At 39.3% G+C, this 14,446-nt stretch overlaps 1 protein-coding gene across 1 annotated transcript in view; it reads right to left on the reverse strand.

Moving 5' to 3' along the window:
• LOC137295256 (uncharacterized) overlaps positions 1–14,446 on the reverse strand; it is an 82,991-nt gene that overhangs the window by 44,775 nt on the left and 23,770 nt on the right. The window contains exons 8-19 of the mRNA XM_067826574.1: positions 11,663–11,805; positions 11,068–11,135; positions 10,563–10,669; positions 9,355–9,558; positions 8,203–8,300; positions 7,944–8,021; positions 6,447–6,524; positions 3,716–3,760; positions 3,195–3,254; positions 2,372–2,506; positions 1,415–1,469; positions 639–776 (exon numbers count right to left, since the gene is read on the reverse strand). Of these exons, the coding sequence (XP_067682675.1) occupies positions 639–776; positions 1,415–1,469; positions 2,372–2,506; positions 3,195–3,254; positions 3,716–3,760; positions 6,447–6,524; positions 7,944–8,021; positions 8,203–8,300; positions 9,355–9,558; positions 10,563–10,669; positions 11,068–11,135; positions 11,663–11,805 (1,209 nt within the window). The remainder of the gene's footprint in view (positions 1–638; positions 777–1,414; positions 1,470–2,371; positions 2,507–3,194; positions 3,255–3,715; positions 3,761–6,446; positions 6,525–7,943; positions 8,022–8,202; positions 8,301–9,354; positions 9,559–10,562; positions 10,670–11,067; positions 11,136–11,662; positions 11,806–14,446) is intronic.

Here is a 14,446-nt window from a genome sequence, read left to right on the forward strand (position 1 = left end):
GTTAAGACCAGCTGTATTACACATGACATACAGATTGTCCACCTGGGTGACAAGAAGAACCTTAACATTGCATCTACAATTACTGCATTTACAAATGGTCTGCATATTGTAGTTTGGATAATGTCAGCTTCATAATACTAACCAAATGAGATACAAAAAGCTTCAAATACACCCTAGTCCATTAGAGTTCATTTTAGACTGATGAAGTGCTCACTAACAGAACATTTGATAACTGCAACAAAACCAAATTTTGCAGTCATATGAAATCAACATTGATGACTTGTATCATAACTTTGGACACCCGAATAAAAAAGTTGTTTAACAAACAATCGTTACTTTGTTGTCACTTTTTGCTATTTCTTATGAGGGGGGACCGTTTGCTGGTACGACAGTCAGGTATCATCAAGCTTGTGTAATGAAATTTCAATTTCACACGGGCATCTCGCACACCTGGCTATTTACAGACCACTGCCATACAGGCAGAATATGGCTGAGTGCAACTGTAAAGAATAAACAAACAGAAAAGTAACTGTTTATCACTTGACACTGCACAGCAGCGCTTAGTCATCACATACAATGTGTCAGTAAGCTGTGTTAGCAAGCTATCTTTCATTCAATATGAGGAAGTCAGTACTGACCCTGTGCTAGCACCTTTGCGGAAACTGCTTCAATTCCATTCACAGTTAAATATGCACCATGACGGGGTAAAATAGTCACTGTCCCTTTCCAGTTCTTCAGAACACAGTGCTCAGCCTTGATATCAGGTCCATTAAGAACTGCAATATAATAACAAAAATTTGTAGATATGGAACTTTATGCAAGCAGGTTAAACTAACAAATACTCACAACAAAATGAAACAGTTTGGTAGGATAAGAGTTTAACATAATGTGTTATATTTGGGATTACTATCTCAGTAAAGTACAAATCTGTAAATATGTTACATTTGACCACTTTCTAAATGGTATTGTGTATTCGCAGGATAAATGTTCTTGACAATATGCCATCAAATTTGATAGAGCAGCTCACATCAACACTGTTATGGCCAGATAACTGCTACTAATAACATATTTCTGCTGTTAGGCACCCAAAGTGTCCAGTACTTGAAACTCTTTAGTGCTTTTGAGGCCAACCAGTAATGTCCAGTCTTTGGAGTTGTTTTCTGCTCCTATTGACAACGAATAATAAGCAGTTTTTGGACCTCTTTTCTGCTCCTATGGACAATGAATAATGCCCCTTCTTTGGAACCCTTTTGTGCTCCAATGGACAATGAATAATGCCCATTTTTTGGACCTCTTTTCTGCTCCTATGGACAAGGAATAATGCCTCTTTTCGCCCAGCCTTTGGAACACTTTTCTGGAATATGTAAACTAAATGTCTAAATATCTGAAAAAAAGAAATAATTAATTCACTTACCAATTGTCTCATGATCTGTCAGTGAACATTTACTCCCAATGTATGTGGTTCCTTCCTGCAAGAAGAATGAGATTGTACACCATGATTTATACCATGATGATCTGTTTGCTTTAGTGGGCTTTTGTACAAGGTGGCCTCAGTGCTGAAACTCTCATAAGTCAGTGTTGAGGTATGAGTGAGTGAGTGAGTTTAGTTTTATGCTGCAGTTAGCAATATTCCAGCTATATGGCAGCGGTCTGTAAATAATCGAGTCTGGACCAGACAATCCGGCGATCAACAACATGAGCATTGATCTGCACATTTGGGAACTGATGACATGTGTCAACTAAGTCAGTGAGCCTGACCACTCGATCCCGTTAGTCGCCTCTTACAACAAGCATAGTCGCCTTTTAAGTCAAGCATGGGTTGATGAATGCCAATTCTACCCCAGGACCTTCACGGGTTCAGTGTTGAGGTATGTGAGTAATGATCACCTTGGAAATAAGATCGTTTTGTATGATGCCATCCTGAAGTTCATTATAAGCTGAAAAGCAGAGAGCTGTCTGTGAGTGAAGTCTTACCTTAGTGAGTGAGTGAGTGAGTGAGTTTAGTTTTACGCCGCACTCAGCAATATTCCAGCTATATGGCGGCGGTCTGTAAATAATCGAGTCTGGACCAGACAATCCAGTGATCAACAACACGAGCATCGATCTGCGCAATTGGGAACCGATGACATGTGTCAACCAAGTCAGCGAGCCTGACCACCCGATCCCGTTAGTCGCCTCTTACGACAAGCATAGTCGCCTTTTAAGTCAAGCATGGGTTGATGAATGCCAATTCTACCCCAGGACCTTCACGGGTTCAGTGTTGAGGTATGTGAGTAATGATCACCTTGGAAATAAGATCGTTTTGTATGATGCCATCCTGAAGTTCATTATAAGCTGAAAAGCAGAGAGCTGTCTGTGAGTGAAGTCTTACCTTAATGTTGTAGATCTTGATGCCTGTTCTGCGAATGTCATAGTCTAAGCCAATGAAGTAGGGGACTTGAGAATCTATCTCCACACCAGAGGAGCTGGCCCGGCGCCCCAAACTGCTGATGTTGATGTCAGTGTCCTGGAACATACAGAATGGAGAGAGCTATTGTAACCAGGTGATGGCAGGTGCTTGTTTTCAGGTGATGGCTGTGATTGTATGGGATGGGGTAATTTCAATACATGATGTTGGTATACAGCTGTGGGTAGTAAATGTATTGGAGTATGGAGGGTTGAAGGGATTCTTCTACATGTATGGGATGAAGGTAGGTTGCTAAAAGCATTGCAATACAGTGGGTAGACAGTGATACATGTATGAGAGAAGAGAGAGGTGGGGTGGGGTGAGGGGGAAATTGTTGTAAATGTAGGGGATGGGGGTAGGTTGTTAAATGCCTCGTGTGGCATGGTGTGGAATGCAGCAGGTAGACAGAGGTACATGTAAAGGAGTGGGGGTGGCAAAGGGTTGTTGAATGGGGGGTGGGGTAGACTAACCATTAGTCTCAGAATGCAAACAAATAATTCATTTTAAATTAAAAGGGAGACCCAGTGAAATGAGAGTTAGGAGCCTGAGGAAAGCTAGACTTGCTTCATTTACGACTTTAGCACTGCAGGGAGGGCAAGGCTATAAGGAGAGTAAGTGGTTCAGGGGCTGTGACAGACTAGGGTTGGGGTTGTTGCATGTGTAAGCAGTTTGTTGGGAGTAAATGTGGAGGTATGTGTTTATGGTCTGGTGTTTTAACATGAATGGTGATCTGTGTTCTACTACCCACCTGCATGATGGCATGGGCTGTCTTCCACTTGTTCTGCACTTCCTCTGTCAACTTGTTCACCTGAACATACACAAATACACATCAGTCATCAATCAATATACATTATTTACCAAGTAACATCAATGGTTTGTCACCTGTGAGTACCCTAAACGGTCATAATTAATAAACACTGTAAATATTTGTTTTAGTCATTTCACAGAATTTGAAACCGAGAAGAACTTGTTTTCCATGCATGGACGCTTCCCAAGAGTTATTTCCATTTCTGACCTTTCACTGACGCACTTGGATAGACCAATTACATCTACAAGACAGTAAAACACTTATCATACCACTTTGGTCTGTAAAGCCCAGGTGGTAATAAACAAGTGGCATGCAGTTCCATCAGTTCCAACAAAGTTCACAATAACAGCTGTGTAAAGCCTTGCATGTTATTATACACATACACACAGCTAAAGATAAAGACATAATCTTAAAAAATTCAGGACTTTCAAACTTGTCAAGTCAGTATGTCTGTTGCTTACCAGAGACTGGTCTTGCTTGAGTTTGTCGGACAGAGTTGAGTCAACCTGCAACCAATCACAACCATTCAGTAATGCAAGAATCTCAGACTGAAAAACGTGAAGTCAGCTTTCCATGTTGTCCTCATCTCCACAGACACAGTCACTTCCTCATATATCAGGTTTCAGATGCCATCACACATAATTCATTTTACGTCATCAGTGAGTCATCAATTAATATTCAACAGTCAAATTATCTTTACATGAATATATCCCACCTTTAAGAACAAGATATGCTCTAGTTCAGCTATAACGAAATACAAAGGAACAAGCTAGTGTAGTTATAATATTTTACTGGTATATGGAGACATCTGAGTACCAACAAATTATACTTGAGGTACCAACAAATTATACTTGAGGTACCAACAAATTATGTACCAACAAATTACACTTGAGGTACCAACAAATTATACATGAGTACCAACAAATTATACTTGAGGTACCAACAAATTATACTTGAGGTACCAACAAATTATACTTGAGGTACCAACAAATTATGTACCAACAAATTATACTTGAGGTACCAACAAATTATGTACCAACAAATTATACTTGAGGTACCAACAAATTATACTTGAGTACCAACAAATTATGTACCAACAAATTACACTTGAGGTACCAACAAATTATACATGAGTACCAACAAATTATACTTGAGGTACCAACAAATTATACTTGAGGTACCAACAAATTATGTACCAACAAATTACACTTGAGGTACCAACAAATTATACTTGAGGTACCAACAAATTATACTTGAGGTACCAACAAATTATACACTGCTTGTTAAGATGGCAATATGGCTGCTGTGATGGCCATAATAAGAGTTTAAATAGATTATGGAAAGTATGTTGTGATGCAGAAGAAATGACTGGCAGAAAGATGCTTTCAACACCCCTTTTTCTCCTTTTAAAGGTCACATGCAACGTAAAACACAACTTTGCAGATTCTGGTACCTTTCGGTGTGCACTTACCAAAACAAATCATAACAAATGCCAATTCAACCTATAAAGTAGAAAAAAACGCAATGAAAAAAAAGCCCGCGAAATCAGAGTTCAAACGTTTCACTAAGTTCCCCCCAGCGCTGGGGGGAAAACTGGTTTCAACAGCTGCGCTGCGCAGCGTCCATAACGCATGCGCAGTGAATAGGTTCGCGGAGCTTGAAACAATATGCATGCCCAGCGTCTGAGGTCGTGAGCAGTAGTCTAATCTTGGTTGTGTACACAAACAAGTAAATAATCTACTTGTTACGTAAAAAAAACCTTGTTGATTGTGGTAAGCAGTCTCTGTCACAGAGAAAGCTCAGTGTCTGGTTTATTCACACCTGCCTGTCTGCTAAAGACAACATGCAATACACAGCTTCAATCACTGACCACGTGCAATTTGAACTTAACACCTATCAGACTATACGACATAAAGAAAGTATGCTGATTTATGACTCGTGCACCCGAGTCCCGTGTCTGCCACATTATGTAATTAGGCACGTGTGATACACATGACATGTTTTTATGTCTGTGGGTTGCAAACATACTACATTCATTTTTTTTCGGATGACTGGATCTGACGGAAACTGGTGCAAACTCTTGTCAGTTTTAAGTCCGCTTTGTACTTGGACGAATGACAGATTCCAGCCACGCAGCAGTTTACCATCTCTACTGACATGAATTTTGATTGTATCGAGCGCAAATTCAGAGAACATGTATTTTCCAAACCCAACATCTCTATATACATTCTTCATGGATAACGACTTCTTTTAGTGTATATGATTTTGTTTGACAACAGTATATGAATCCATACTGAAACGACGCATCAAGTACACAAAAAGAAGTTGTTATCCATAAAGAATCTTACTTTCTTGTGACTGGCTATACTTCTAAAATGCCCATCAAACAGATCATCTTTCTGTACACACAATGAACCCTCGGCATATCAGCAAATGAAACAGCCAATCGGAAGCCGTCGTTACACTTGAGTGCATATACACCCGCTATGACTGGGTTCGGTCTCCCGAGGGCTTCGTTTCGGGGGAAGTAAGCCCAAGTACAAAATATTGCACTTTTGAATTGCGATTGTACGCTTATAATTTTGTTTATTTGTTTTTTTTAAAAGCAGCAATGTATATTATATGTCATGAATAAGTGATAAATGTGTTTTAATTATGTTTCATTTTCTGGTTGCATGTGACCTTTAAGCAACTAAGACAAGTTTGGGTATAATGATGAAGAGAATCCACTCAGTTAACCTCTGAAGTGAGTTTGGCATTAAAAGTACGACATGGTCACCATCTCCACAGCACATGGATGGTAATGTCAGTCTAATAAGAGTAAGGTAAGGTACATTATAACATATGTTATATTTGAGAATACTATTTCTTGGTAAAGTACAAACTGTAGTACATTTGTTGTGTTGACTCCCATGCGATGTGCGAACCCTTACCCTCAGATTCAGGCACCTAATACCACTTTGTGAATGGCATTGCGTAAACAAGGCACTTTCATCAACAAGAGACACCCCAGAGCATTCCTGAATCCATGCTTGTCACATCAGTGCAAAGGATTAATTATTAAAACAAGCCATTACCACCTACAAAGTTCGTATCACAAGAAAAAATCAGGAAAAAAGGTTTGTGCAAATATGAGCTGGGGTGAAAGAAGTGTTAGGATAGAACAGTGCCTCAACCAGATCGTGTTGGTACCTGTCCATCACAACTAGGGCTCACTTCTTGTCTGTCTGTAGGCACGAGGTAAATCGTGTCACTGCTGCGTCTACTCTGCTGAAAAAACACAGACTACCATGCAACTTTGCCACACAAGCATCCTATCTAATGTCTGCATCTAACTATGAACTGCAAACTCAAACTGACACTGGATAAGCATTTATGTCCTCTATTTACAAAGAGTGCATATCTATTAGTTACACACAGGTGTATAATGTATTGAAGCCATCAACTTGGAGTGAGTGAGTGAGTGAGTGAATGGGTGGAGTGATGCTGGTCTTAGACATATCCCACTTTAGAGAAACAGTTATGGTGATGACAATCCAAGAAACAATTTGAATGAACCATGATTTGAACCACCTACTAAAGGTTCCCGGTGGTCACAAGGGAAGTAACTCTGTGCTCTGTAAGACTGATTCCCTGCTTCCCCTCATACCAATTGTTTACCCATTAGCACCTACTTTAGAACATGACTTTTATGTTCTTAATAAATACAAAACATATTTCTTTTAATTCAAAATGTTGCAGACATGTACATTTAAAACCACTCTCAATGTATTCAAATTCAATGCATCTTTTTAGTTTAAAAGCAATGAATAGCATCAGTAATGTAATATCAGCGTCCTTGTGAAATGAAACAATATACATAGCAACTCCTAAGTGCACTAGCAAAACAACATCATCCATGCATATACAACACACATAGTGTCTGCTGTAGAGATATCTTTGATAGGGATCTATCTAATATTCACAACAAAGTGCTCCAGGGCCCCTTTTCACAAAACTCTCGTAGCCTAAGATCTCGTAAGTTTTCTCGTAGCCATTGTACCTCCTATACTGTAATATAGGAGCTATGGATGTTATGAGAAAAGTTACGAGATCTTAGGCTTACGAGAGTTTTGTGAAACGGGGCCCTGGCCGGTATATCTTGGAAAAAATCATTGTTTCCCAATATTGCCTCATGTCATTTTCTAAAATATATCAATGTTTTTCCAGCTCCAAATACAAGGCAATACTTTTCCTATCAGTATAAATAAGTCTCCATTATGGTGGTCAATGGTGATGATATCAATGAAGATCAAGTCTCAATGAAGCCAACACAATCCTAGATAAACCTGAACAGGTAAGGATTCTAATTCAATCTTTGAGAATGTTACCAACATTTGCTGCACATTCAGCTCTGAATATACGCCCCTGTGCAAATTAAGATAGATCCCTTCAAATGCACTGAAACTGTGGGTAAATTACTACAAGCAAGTACTAAAAGTTTGCATGAATAAGGATAATTAATTACTGTTAATGAATTGCTGTGTGGACTATATCAGCATGCCACCTGTCCACAGTTCTAAATTCTGGTTTGGTATGTGACTAAAATGTTCTTGTAAAGATAAAGAGAGGTAAATATATGAAACACTACCATATTAAACAGTTGTTCATTCTACATGCTTGAACATATTGTGCTTAATGTTAACTCACCAGCTGTGATGCTTCGATCATCTCCTTCAACATTGTGATCTCATTCCGTAGTTCACGAATAGTCGCAACATTGGGGTCCTGGAATGGTTTCAAATAATAGATGATATACAGCAGAAGAAAACTAGAACCACACTCAAACTATGCTCTGTAAGTACTCGGCTATAGTCTAATACTGAGGTACACTTAAAAATTAAGAATAAGTTGTTCTCAACTGTCGTTTGAGAAAAGTTGATTGACAAGTTTAAGTGTATACCAATACCTCATTCACTTTTGGCTTATTGACAATACTTTTGGCTCTCTGTGCATAGCGCAATGTGCTGATTGTTTCATTGTAGTATACACTTGCTGGTGATATTGCTGAAAGTAGACAAAGGTTATATCCATATTTTGGTCAGCTGAAGAACATAGCACATCTTTAGGTACATGCAGGACAGTGGTGTTGCCCAGTGGTAACAGCCTTCTCTAGTCACACCACAGGCCTGGAAATATGCAATACTGCTTTACTCATTCATGTCCATGCACATTAAATATGCAGTTCCTTTTCACATCAGTAATAACATAAAAAAATAATGTTTATTTTATAGCAGGCAGATTCATGAAGGTCAGTGTTCAAATATTGGCCTTCAGTGACCCATGATTGTCATAAGAAGCTACTGGATTGTGTGATCTGGCACGCTGACTTAGTTGACACATGTTCACAATTGCGCAGATCAATGCTCATGCTGTTGATCACCGGATTGTCTGGTCCAGACTCAATTATTTACAGACCAGCACCATATAGCTGGAATATTGCGGTGTGCAGCATTAAACTAATTCACTCACTATAACAGGTAGATGTTTACAGATATCATATCCTGAGAGTCTGATTGACATGGCACACTGGTTATTGACTTGCCCCAGTCTATCCTGAAAAGTTACACGAATCCATTTCGTCATAGCCAACTATATATGACATCTATGGCTGCAGCCATACTGTGTGACATACTGGCTATCAAGATGGGTTATGCATTTCACACTGTCCTGAAAATGACTCCATTTGATATTGTTCATATTGTTATAACCAGTCATGTTCTGCTATCACATCCAGTGAGGCTGGAACCAAATCTGTAACAGCATGACCTACTGGCAGTCATGATCGTCTCCGAGTCGTCCCCATGACTCTCCTTGATATTTACTACCATTAAGAAAAGTTAATTTTGTTATGGCCAGTTATGTTGCATTTTTCACATCCAGTGAGGCTGGCACCATATCTGTTAGAGCATAACCTATGGACAAACATGATGGTCTCTGAGTCGCTCCCAAGACTGCCCTTAATATTTACTACCATGAAGAAAACTTATGTTATGGCCAGGTATGTTGCATTTATCACATCTAGTGCGGCTGGCACCAGATCCGTAATAGCATGACCTACTGGCAATCATGATGGTCTTGGAGTTGCCCCCCAGACTGTCCTTCAGGAGCCATGTGAGGATCGAGTCCCTGTATGGGATGTACAGTGAGCGCTGTCTCCGTGGACTGGACGGCAGGCTGGACATGCTCTCTCCCCCACTCATGCTTTGGAAGCTCTGGGAGGAACCCATGTTGTCAAGGCTCCATGACAACAGGGATTTCTCAGCTGAAAACAGTCACAAATATTCAGCTAAATTATAAGCTGACTCAGCACTAAACATCGTTACTCTCTATGATTCAGGATTTTCCCTGTTGTGGATAGTCACAAGCATTAAGTCAGAACTTTAAACATTAAACTTTTGACTAAAGAAATGAACATACTCAAATTTGGCAGCATATATATATAGCACAGTAACTTAATGACAAACCCATACAATAACATACATGATATTAAAATCATATATGACAATACAAGAGAAATATTCATCAAAGAATAAATCTAATCAAGGGAGACCACTCATGCCTGCCATTATATCTAACATAATGAAAAAACAATGCCACCCAAACAGCAGTAAATATGTTTAAGGGAGACAACTCATTATAATTATAACATCCCTCATGATAAAACAATAGGTTCCCCTTCACTATATTAGAATCACATGCTCCCTGAGCGGGCACCATATAGAAAAAACTGAAAGGACCAACTTGTGACAGCAGTGACTGGATGAAATAGAGTAAAATGTTTTTGAAGAGCACATGCATCCAGTAATTAAAACTGACCACACTTTGAAGTATTCAGTGCGGTCATTTTTATCACCATGACTTATACTCATATGTGTAAGGAAATTTTTAAGTAGGTGGCATTTGGTGCGAAACTGGGGTTGAAGTGTTCTGCTTCCTGTGCTTTGAATTGGCCAGAAATTGTGTTTTATTGTAGTTTAACGGCCTGACAGTACCCATGTGTACATGGCTGTTGAAAGCCAGTATGATTTTTAAAAAAAATAAAAGGTTACTATGGAAGTCTACAGGAAAACATTTGGTGTGCTATAACCAATACCACTGAAACAGCTGTAAACACATTCAAGGGAGATAACTCATGTTAGTAATAACATCCTTCATGCTAATAAAACAATACCATTTGAACAGAGAATCAATTAAAGGGAGACAATTCCTGTTGTATGATGGTCTTAACCATTTAGTCACTAACAGCGTTTATCAAACATATCATACCAAGGGTCTTGATGACAGTGCCCAATGTGACTAGTGACTTGTTGATGTTTGAACCTTCTTTCAGCTGCATCTTGTGCTCAGAACTGTAGGATGGGTTAGCTCTCTCACTGAAAATAAACACAAACATTAACTGAATGTGAACACACAGTATCAACTCAAAGTAAGCATAAAGCATTCAGCATCAGTGCTTTATGCATCAACTGAGTGTAAACACAATACAATAAGCTGAAAGTAAACACAAAGCATCAACTGTAAACATCAACTGTAAATACAAATCATTTGATTGAAAGCATCGACTGAAAGCCAACACAAATCTTTGCCTGAAAGCACCAACAGAGCATGTCAGTATACCTCGGTTTGCATAATAATACATCCCACTGATAAATAATGCATGTGTAGATTCTCTATTCTGTTTTATCATATTAGAGTAAGGCTGCTAAAATGTGTTATTAGACGGATGTAAACAAGGTTACTATCACCCGCCCGTTATCACCTGAAAACTTACCTTCCAGCGAGGTCAACGAGGTGGATTTTGCTGATGATCTCATGAGGCAGGCCTTCCTCCAGCTTGTCCTGTAATGAATCACAAGCAATGAGTCAGTGAGTTGGACTTGAAGATGGTTTTAGCTATACTCGAGCAATATCACGTCAGTGGATGCCAGCAGTGGGCTTCATACATTGTATATACATGGAGAATTGAACCAAGGTCTTGCCAAGTGACACCTTTAACCAGTAGGCTACTCCAACACTACAGTAGGAATACATACAGAATTTTCACATGACTGGTTGGTCCATATCAAACAGAAAAATAGGTTTCATAAAACTCTGTAATGGCTACTATTAGGTTTTTGTAAGTTCAGTGTTACAATCAGTAATATTCCAGTCATACAACAGCATCCTATAAATTATCAAATATGGACCAGACAATGCAGTGATTGAGATCACAAATGCTGAGCTAAGCAATTGTGACACAACACCTAAGTCCACAAGCCTCAGCACCCAATCCTGATAGTTGTAAGCACATGGTACTGCTGACCAGTGCTACCTGCTACAGTCACAAGCATTACCAATTCTATCCCAGAATTCCTTACAGTATATACCTGAGTATAAACAATGGTGAGGATGGCATGGCTCCTGCTGCTGTGTTCATGCATGTGGGTGGCTGCTGTTGTCCGGTTCTCATTGCCCCTCAGGAGCAAACTTTGAAAGGCCTCACCGTCTATCACGGAATGCTGTGATAGATCTACAAAATAATGTTAAATGGTTCATGTTTTAATTCAAATTCTTCTAAATTCATGTATCTGAAGTGTGAATAATACAAGGTTACATTGGAAGGCACCTTTCCATACCTAACTACTATTTCATCATATTTTCACCATAATGTATGTCAACTAACAATACTAGGTTTAAAAATGAAATTAAAATACGTTTTACCTGTTAAATGTAAAAGTTGTGGGACATTATGTTTACCTCCATGTGAATACATCATACTAACACTATTTGCAATAGCAACAGTCTGTTGCGACCAACTGTTGCAATACTCTCTCCTTGAATTGTCTCATTTGAAGTCATTTCCCAAAGGAATATTTAATTTATATGAAATATAAACAAGCTGAAGTAGTTTCAGTCTCTTTTAATAACTGACAAAACAATTGAAACCCAGATTAAGTAAACAGTTAAAACATTAACTCAATGAGCCTGCAAGTCTGCAGTCAACAACTGCAATCCACCGATAGTTCCATGCATTCTTATAGCCCTAGTTTTGATACAGTGTTGCCGATACAATGAAATCTGCTTTTAGAAAATATTTCTCATGCTTATGGCAATGACAAAATGTCTGAAAATACGGTGGCTTGCTTTGATGTCAGCATAATCAGCATTTTAGCACATTTCAGTTATAACATACCAAACATCAGACTTTCACTTCTCCAAAGTGCGCCTAAAATATCTCACATTCTGTCACTTTCAGATGTGAAAATAGTGGCTGGATTCGATATTACATGCATGTGATGCAAATATCTCACAAAGATAGTTTCATATGAAAATAACTAGTTAGTTAATTTGCAGATAGATTACCTAAAGAATGTCATATGGAAACAATGGGAATGTGGGGATGAAAGGTGAATGTGTTCTGTACAGGTAGTACATAGAAATGAATTTATTTTGGGTTAAATACGGTAGAGCTTGCCTACTGCAGCGAAGGTGTTTTGCACGTGAGATTTGTGCTGAAGCCACGTGACGAAGGTGACGTGGTGAGATTGAACATGAGTTGAGTCATTCGAGGTCTTCGCACAACACGGCGAGCAGCTTTCTTAAATCTACACTCTGCTATGAATCAGCGTACGGTTTCACCTTCACAGCATTCGGAGGACTCTGATGCATCCAAGACGAATCAGCAGAAGGAATCCATAGAAGGTTATGAAACTTTTCAATTATTTAAAGATTACATGGATTGCAAACTAAAGACATTTAAACGTGACATTATTGAAGAGAGTGAAGAAAGATCATTCGCAGCGTTCAAAAGGGCTCGTAGAGATTCAGAAATTCCAAGTTTTCGGTTTAAAGGCAACCAACTTCAGTATAAATTTAATGCTGGTTGTTTGGACAAGATTGACACAGCTTTCAGATACATTAAGAGTAGCAGGTATTCTGATTGTGTGGGGATTCTCCAAGATCTTTCCTCAGACATTTCCAGGAGGAATAAGCATATCCGTTTAGCGGATAGGTCACCATCTGGTTGGGCTGTTGTGGCTGAACTAGAGGGAGATGATATTGCCTCTGGATCCGAGGAAGAACGTAGATTCGAGAAAGCGGAGAACAAAGCCCTGCGCAAAAGACGTGCGTCGTCATTCCGGACCAGAGGGAGACCCAACTATGTTGCACCCAGTGCTACTGTGTCTTCTGCTAGCATGGTTGATACTTCTAGGGAAACTACAACAGGTCAGAGCCAGCCATTTCGTTCCATGGTCAAACGAGGTCCAGCTCCCAACCAACAGTGTTATTTCTGTGGCGGGTTCGGCCACTGGAGGGTCGCCTGTCCAGCGGCAGCCTCACTACGTGCAGCCCAGTCAGCCAGCTCCGATTCAGTCCAGTCCAACCAAGACGCAGTTGTCAAGAAGTAAAGATGTCACTTCAGGTAACCACGTTTCTTTAATAAAGAAGTTATTACTTTAGTCAGATGAATAGTTTGTATCGTTCCTGAGAGTATTCTTACAAAAACTTGTTTTAGGACGAGTTGCTGTGAAAAGTTGCAGTTCCGACGTTCAGACGCCATCAGTCAAGAAAACCAAGACACAACAGAGGGATGTTACTTGTTCTCCAGTTTGTGACATTGACAGTTCTGCAGGCTCAGGAGGTAATGACCTCGCTTCTGAGTTTATTCAGCTAAGGTCTTACGAGTTTGAATCCGAATCTTTGTGTGTTGTGAAAGGTAGTTTAAGGAAACATGTTTCCTTTTGGGTTAAAATTGGAGCTCCTCAGTTTGTGATCGATACTATAACAGACGGTTATGTCATTCCTTTCATTGATAGTCCTCCTCCATCTTTTTCTAAAAATAACCAATCCGCTTTGAGGAACGGTACTTTTGTTGTACAGGCTATTCAAGAACTTTTAAGAAACTCTTGTATTGTTGAGCTTGATAGTCCTCCTTTAGTTGTTAATCCTCTTTCAGTAGCCATACAGCGTTCAGGCAAGAAGAGGCTTATCCTTGACCTTAGGTTTGTCAATCAGTTTGTTTACAAAAGAAAGATTGTTTTTGAGGGCTACAAAACAGCCTTGGATTTTGTGCAAGACACAGGTTTCATGTTTAAGTTTGATTTAAAATCTGGTTATCATCACATCAACATACACTCTAGTCAACAACAGTACTTGGGTTTTGCTTGGAA

This window comes from Haliotis asinina, chromosome 8 (assembly GCF_037392515.1).
Source record: "Haliotis asinina isolate JCU_RB_2024 chromosome 8, JCU_Hal_asi_v2, whole genome shotgun sequence".
In the NCBI taxonomy this organism is placed as follows: domain Eukaryota; kingdom Metazoa; phylum Mollusca; class Gastropoda; order Lepetellida; family Haliotidae; genus Haliotis; species Haliotis asinina.